General features: G+C 30.1%; 1 protein-coding gene across 3 annotated transcripts; it reads left to right on the top strand.

Annotated features, from left to right (window-relative positions):
- Positions 1-2,397: 2,397 nt before the first annotated feature.
- Positions 2,398-4,681, top strand: LOC109792767 (ethylene-responsive transcription factor ERF118). 3 transcript variants are annotated; one of them, XM_020352196.3, is made up of 3 exons: positions 2,398-2,534; positions 2,889-3,103; positions 3,201-4,681. In XM_020352196.3, exon 3 carries the CDS (start codon positions 3,441-3,443, stop codon positions 4,389-4,391), a length of 951 nt encoding a protein of 316 aa, XP_020207785.2. In that variant the 5' UTR covers positions 2,398-2,534; positions 2,889-3,103; positions 3,201-3,440; the 3' UTR covers positions 4,392-4,681. The 3 variants fall into 3 exon arrangements, with proteins under 3 accessions (XP_020207785.2, XP_020207784.2, XP_082922986.1); XM_020352195.3 differs by lacking the exon at positions 2,398-2,534 and adding an exon at positions 2,541-2,670; XM_083066860.1 differs by lacking the exon at positions 2,398-2,534 and having other exon boundaries at positions 2,706-3,103.
- The last annotated feature ends 3,308 nt before the right edge of the window (positions 4,682-7,989 follow it).

The raw sequence follows: 7,989 nt of genomic DNA, 5'->3' as shown, positions 1-7,989 counted from the left end.
AATAATAATTATTATTATTATTATTATTATTATTATTATTATTATAATATTATATATATTGCATATGTAATTAGGTAAATATTTTTTTGGTGAATTGTAGATTTCCTAATCAACGCCAATTTTTAGCTCCATTTCGAGGTGTAAGATATCATCTACAAGATTTTGTAGGTCGGGTAATAACCCTGAAAATGAGAAAGAATTGTTCAATCTTCGTCATGCATCTTTAAGGAATGTGATCGAGAAAATATTTGGTATTTTTAAATCAAGGTTCACAATTTTTAAGTCAGCATCTCCATTTTTATTTAAGACACGAGTAGAACTTGTGTTAGTATGTGTAGCACTACATAATTTTCTACGTAAAGAATGTCGTTCTGATGAATTTCCAATTGAAGCGGTGGATGAACCTTCATCTTCAACGTTACCAATTAATGAAGATCATACTTTTGAACTTATTATTCAAATCCAAGAACAAGAGCGAAAATACACTAATGCTTGGAAGACTAGTATAGCTATGGATATGTGGGTGAATGTTATGGAGAATTATTATTATTATTATTATTATTATTTATCTAGACATTATTATTTTTTATTATTTTTGTCTTTGACTCTTTTTAAATTTGAATGTATAAAATTTTTTTTGAAATTTTATCAAATGTCAAAAATTCACGAAAATTCTACAAAATCCCACAGAATCCATTAAAATCCTGATTTAAAAGTCTTGCAGAATTCATTAAAATCTTGATTTTAAGTCTTGTAGAATCCTGCAAAATCTTAAAAGTCATGAAAATCCTGCAAAGTCTTTTAAAATTCGCAGAATTTTTTTTAACTAAAAAAGTCTTTTAAAATCCTAATCCAATATACCCCCCTAAAATACATGGAATAGGAATAGTAATTATCAAATATGTGCAAAAAAAATATTTCATATATATTTACCTAATTTATCAAGATTAAGAAAACTAGTTAATTTAGATAATAATAAATTTATCACACACACATATATATATATATATATATATATATATATATATATATATATATATATATATTAAATTACTCCTATACTACTTATTTTTCATAATTAGAGTATGTCCTATATCATTTTTTATCCTAATTAATAATCATTTTTTTTCTTAATTAATTAGAGCACATGCCTTATATAATTTCTCTTAAGCATGACAATTAAACTCATACTTGTAAGAACCCATCCAACTATAATTCTATTTTGATAGAAAAAACTCGCTTTGACCAGGTATGAGTGCAAATATGAGTTTTGTCTGATTTAGAAAATCAAGTTCAAGTATATAAGTTACCGTTGTGCTACATTTTTTTATAGCAAAGGATTATATATGCATATATGTGTGTATTAAAGTTAAGATTTTATTTATATAAATATTAAAAATACCAATTAATTATTTTAGAAGTTAAATAATTTAAATTATAACATTAATTAAGCAACACACGTAAAATTATATATTTAACTAAAAATAAGATTTAATTCTTAAAATTTCTATTTGTGAGTTCTTTAATCTTTATTCTTTTTATATATTATTAATATCATAAAATAATTATTAACTTAAAATTTAATTTCTTTAAAATTTATAAATAAATTAAAATTATAAAAATATGTGATAAGTTTTCCATGATTTATCCAAATCTAACAAAATTTGTTGGGAAAGGAAATAGTTTTAAAAATATAAACTCACTTATTTAAAAATTGCACCCGTCCCACCTTCTATAGAGACAAGAATAGGGACAACAAAACACGACATGTCCTATTGTCATCCCTACGTATTTTTTTAAAAAAAATTGTAATTAATATATTTTATTAAATCAAGATAATACACTTTAATTACAAGTATCTTAGTCTAAAATGGTTAATATATGAAATAACAATAAATTGACCCTTATAAATAAAAATAAAAATAGTAATTAATATCAATTAAAATGTGTAAATCATAAAAAAAATGGAATAATAGAGAAAGTTTAAAACATTAAAAAAAATGGAATAAAAGAAAAAGTCTTGTTAACCAATGTTCTTAGAATATTAATTATGAAATTAATATGTAAAAAACTTTCTTTAAAAACTTTAAAATAAAATCATATGGGAGAAAGATACATTTTTCAAAAAAAAAAAAAAAAAAAAACTCTACTTCTAACGTCCTGAGATAATATTATACATTTTCCAAAAATTCTTAAACATGCATGTCCTGAGATATAAGAATTATAAAAGGAACATATTTAATTTGTCATAAACACTTAGCAAAAATATGTTAAGCAAAATACATAAAATTTCAGAGATGACAGTTGGAAAATGCACATTCATATTCATCGTTCATGTAAAGGAGTGATAAAAAAAAAATGAAAACGTAGGGAAAAAAAACGGTGGAAGAGAGAAGAAGAAAAAGAGTGAGAGAGTGTGTTCAGTGTGAAACCACTGAAAAAAAAAAACTGAGAAAGCGACAGGCAAAGAAAAAAGAGGTTCGGAGCCAGCCACCATAACAGTGAATTCTGAATGCAACAAATAAAAAAAAGAGGTAAAATTTACGGTGAAAAAAAAGTCTTATTAGATTCTCGACATAAACAAGTATGTGCAGTGTGCTACTTTTTAATACGCAATTGGGAGTTTAATGTTTGTATAGAGATTTGCGTCTGTTGAATCCGTGTACCAAGGTAGCAGCTTTTTTTAATTTTCTTTTGTTTTTTCTCTTAACTCAGTTATGGGGTTAGAAGATGGGTTGTAAAAATAAATAAATAAATTTTGAGACACAAAATTTTTGACCATAGATTTATAATCTTTTCATCTCAAAAGCTTGTGTTGTTGTGTCTCTATATATACAGTGTAACTCTATCACTTACGTTTCTTTCTTTTGTTCTCTTTTTGGTCACAGAGAGAGAGAGAGAGGGGTGTTGTGTGTTTTTTTATTGGGATTTCTGTGAGGAATCCATTGAAGGAGGAAGAGCATCGATTTATGTCTTCTGGGTATTATTTGGAAGTAGTGATTAGAGCTCTGTTGCTGCTCCAGTTCGGTTGTGCTTGTGTTTTATGCATGCTTCTCTGGCTTTTGTTGAATACTGCTGTTTCGATGAGTTTGAGGTCAAAACGGTATGTTTTGTTTGTGATTTTGTTGTTGTTGTTGTTGTTGTTGTTTTGATGCTGGAGTTTGAATTTTTTTTTTTTGTGCTTTTATTTTATTTTGCAGGACATGTTATGGAGTTGTGGTTTGTTATGGGGGGTTTCAGATAAAAATATTGTCCAGTTTCTTCCTCCTTTTGAGAGTGGATCTCACCTGATATTCTTGAAATTTTGAGGGGTTTTGTTGTTGTTGTTTTTTTTTTTTTTTTTTTTTGGGTTTTATTTTAGTTTTCAAAATTTTGGTTTTGTTTCGTTAAACAATTTTCCGGGTATTTTGAGGGGTTTTGTGGGTCAACAATTTTTCACGATGGTGGAGCCTCTTAACAAGGTGAAGAAATTGAAGCAGAAGCGAAACCGGGTTCGTGAGTGCAAAATGGCGAGAAAATTGCGCATCATTTGTGATGATCCTGATGCTACCGACTCTGATGAAGATGAGAATGAGAAGATTAATGGTGGGAAGGTGAAGAGAAGTATGATTGAGGTTACTCTTCCCCTTGTTTCGTTTAACTCTGTCACTGCAGAAGAAACTAGCACCCAGAGCTCAAACAACCACCAACAGAAGAAGGTGAGTGTTTTGGCCAAAAAAACATCCTCAGTGAAGAGACAACCTTGTGGGAAGTACAAGGGTGTTAGGATGAGAAAATGGGGCAAATGGGCTTCAGAGATTCGTGACCCTTTCAGAGGTGTTCGTGTCTGGTTGGGCACTTACAACACTGCAGAAGAGGCTTTTCAAGCTTATGAGACCAAGAGGCTTGAGTTTGAAGCCAGGGCCAAGGCTGAGAAGAACAACAACGATGGTGATTTTGTTAAAACAGTGGCTGCCCTGGGAAATAACAGTTCCAACTATTGTGTTTCTTGTGCTGCAGGTTCTGTATCTGACTCCAAGTCTTGTACTTTGGATGACTCAGAGAGTTTGGTGTCACACACATCCCCATCTTCAGTGCTCGAATTGGATAATTCCGTTGAAAGTGGTAAGGTTTCAAGCAATGAGGCCAAAAGTTTGGAGGATGAATTTGCTGAGTTGGAAATTCCGGATTTTAGTATGCTGAATGTGGCATCTCTGGTTGATTTGGATTGTTTGGCGTTTGATGGCTTGGAGCATGTCTTTGATGATGATCTTGGAGGGTTGGAGGACATTCATATTTCTGGTTTTGATGACAATGTGCCTAGTGATCTTCCTGATTTCGATTTTGATGACTTTGGTGCTGATGAGTTTGCTGGTTGGATTGAAGAACCCCTCAATATACCTTGCGTATAGATTTTGCAGCTAAATAGTCTATTACATTTTATGTTCTGCGTTATTGCCCAAAAGTGCAAAAGTTTTGTGATATCTCAGGATCAAACTAGTTCCTGGGTGAGTTGAGTTTTTAATTTATGTTTCTTGAGGGTGATGGGTGATAAATGAGAGTTAATGAGAGAATGCCTTGGTTTTTCTTGTGCTATTAGAGCCGTCCAAGGGTTTCTATTATCATCATAGTTTTATGGCGGAGTGTAGAAGACTATCCAATTTCAATTGTATTATCTACCCATCAAATATTTTGATTTCAATTCTGTGTCAATTTTATTATTATATTTTTTTAAGAGTTAATCACTTATACACTGTTAGTGTAAAGTTTTTTTTACACTGACAACTAATTATATCTTTTAATTGTGTTATGTCATTATAAATACATTTATTTTTAACAGTGACATGATATAATTGAAAGATATATTTGGTTGTCAGTGTAAAAATTTTACACCGATAATTGTTTTTTAATGTGCCCAATGATTCCTATCGATAAATTAGGCTTAATACTTTGAGTGCAGCAAATCTGACTTTTTCTTTGTAAGAGGTTTGTTTCTAATGTGTCCTGTGGGGGAAGTAAGAGTTGATTTCTTAGAATAAAAGTAATAGAAAGAAGTAGCAATCAAATATAGATGAGAAAAGTGGGGAGAGAGTATGGTGTTTTTATGAAACAAAAGATATCATCATCGACCACACACCACAGGCAGCCAAAGATGTTGTGTCCCAATAAGCAAGGACGGAGCCAAGGGGGGACCTACGGGTGCCACGGCCCCCCCAACAATTTTAATTTTTTTTTATATACATATATATTACTATATGGCACCCCCTATTTTTAATATAAACTCATATTTTTAATATAAACTCATATGTATATTACTATATGGCACCCCCTATATGGCACCCCCAGTATTGAAATCCTGGCTCCGTCCCTGCCAATAAGGGACTTGTTTCTGCGCTATAGCTGTACACCATTAACATTTACCACTACAGTGATGTTGGTGTTGTTGTTAATCATAATTGTAATTTTATTTTCATAGTATCCATTAATATTTGATGGATGACAAGTGGTAGTGATATTTTTTTAATATTTGTTTACTATTTTTTAAAATTTATTAAAAATTACATATTTCATGGATTTTATATCTTATTTAGTGAGCTTTTTTTTCTTCTTATTTAGTAGTATAATTTGTTAAAATTTATGATTTTTAATCATTAATAAAAAATATTATAAGAGAGAGTAAATGTTCTAATATTTCTCTCAATAAAAAATTTTAGGCTTTAAGATAAATTTATTATTGAGCATTCAAATTGAAAATTATTTTTTTAATCTATACAATTTCAAAAAAAAAATTCATTAAATCATTAATAATATAATAGGAAATAATAAATTAAAATAATTATGAATAATGTAGTGATATTATTTTCATTAATAAGGACATTAAAAAGTTGATTTTGCATGTTAATAAAATTTGAATAGATAAATTAAAATAGATTTTTCATATTATAGAAACTAAAATAAATAAATTTAATAGATTACTCGTTCCTTGGTTACCAAGCCAAAGACCAAGAGTACTACTAGCCAATAAAAAAATTAGTGTATAGAAAACAAAACGGAATGTTAAAAAAGAAAAGCGAAAAGAAAAGCGATGAAAACAGTACTTCAGTTCGTAAGATCCGACAACAATGTCTCTGCCGTTAGATATCATATAATTTAATAAATTATTTAAATTTAGAACCCATAATCGTACATCAGTTACACTATTTCGTACAATTATAAATTTTTCCGTGTTCGCATAAACAACAGGCGTATAAGGTACTTAACAAATAATTTTTTAAATCTGTCAAAAAAATAATTTTCTAAAACTATTTTAGTCCATATATTTTAGAAGTAATATTAAAAAAATAATGTAAGAATTTTTAATCATATAAATTATAATAATGATAATAGATTAAAATATGAAGTACGAAATTTATACATAATATATTTTGTAAACATGTCATATGAATGAAAATGTATGGAAGAGGTCTCTAGCAAAGACTTGATGACTATTCCTTTAATGTAAAATCGTCAGTGTTCCTTTTTGTAATGTTTTACGATATGAAAAAGGTCACACTAAGTAGCATTTACTTATCTTTATTAGAGATCTCTCAATGACCCTAGATGATTTTTTTTATGCAGGGATGCATGTATCTTGCAGATTTTATTTTCACACTGGATTTTCCCTCATGGTGATGCATTTTTATCACTTTTTTTTAGTGTTTCCTTTACACTAGGGGAACTTTCTAAATATGACAATAGTTTAACCAACAACAATGCAACAAACATATACTCAAACGATGTACATCCACGATCGGTTCAAATCCATGGTTTGTCATTCCTGTCAAAGAAAGTGTTGGTCTAGGAAGGTTCTAGTTATCCTCACTAGTCTTTAAAGGCTCCCAATGTGCCCCATTATAGGAACCCAGTACCTTTGTCGTCGTCACCTGACAAACTCTAAGGTCTGACACAGTATTTCAGGCTAGAGTAACTAGTTATCACCTTGAGTGTGATTTTTGATAAGGCTCGCAGGCTCTAAGGCCATACTTTGGCTGATCGTACGTCAACCACTCCCTATGTTTACGCGCTCATGCCCTTGGGTATAGAGGGAACTGTTGTGTGCAATGGTTTGTGTACATTTGTTTATTTTAAACATGCAGATATAAAGCCACCAAAGTAAAAATGCATACAAAATGAACAATAATGAAGGGAACTAATATTTGAACTATTATCTCATTATGCTAGTTTCATCATTTATTTTAGGCCTGACCCTCTTTAAGTTTCTCCAATAGAGTTTTCATCTGTCAGAATTCGAAAAATTATGATCTTGCCCACCAATGGTTTGAACTTCTGTTTTGAAAATCTCATCGGTTAGGAAATGCCTGGACACCACACTAATCCCTAACCAACGATTTTTGAAAAGAGTTGATGGAGTTTCCATTGATATTTTGCTCAAAATATTGAAAAAAAGAAGAAAAGAAGAAAAGAATTTTAAAATGTCAAAACAACCATTACAACCAGAATTGGGTTTGGGGGTCAATTACGTGTAAGCAAGGTGTTAGGCACCCTACTATGCCCTGAATCGCTACCCTACGATGAAACTAGCACAATTACAAACAATAATTTAAATATTAGGTTCCCTTTTATTAATAATTATTTAGATATTTACATGGTTTGTCCTAAAATGTCTACATGATTGTTTTTGTTTATGACAGAAAAGATAAATAGTAGAGAAAGATACCTCTTAAAACAAGCTTTTGTAGATACTTTCGAATGTAGCAAATTTTAGGTATTTTTTGGTTACCTTTCACACTTCACAGTGCCTCATAAATCTCAAGAAATACAATAAAAGAGAGATAAAAGAGTACTAGATTTTAAAGGGATTTGTCAGATCTAAAATTTCTTGCCTTGAGCATTGTGCTCGAGCCTATTATTTATAGGCATGAAAATCCACTAGAATGGGTCGTTTCAATTTTGGAATGGGCCATTCTAGACTTTTTTGTTATGTGTAAAATTTGAATTTGGAACGACTTG

Source organism: Cajanus cajan, chromosome 11 (assembly GCF_000230855.2).
Source record: "Cajanus cajan strain Asha chromosome 11, NIPB_CcT2T_4, whole genome shotgun sequence".
Taxonomy (NCBI): domain Eukaryota; kingdom Viridiplantae; phylum Streptophyta; class Magnoliopsida; order Fabales; family Fabaceae; genus Cajanus; species Cajanus cajan.
This window is presented reverse-complemented; position numbering and strand designations above follow the sequence as displayed.

Excerpts from the sequence above, each read along its gene's own strand:
- LOC109792767 (XM_020352196.3), top strand. The coding sequence starts at position 3,441 with ATGGTGGAGCCTCTTAACAAGGTGAAGAAATTGAAGCAGAAGCGAAAC.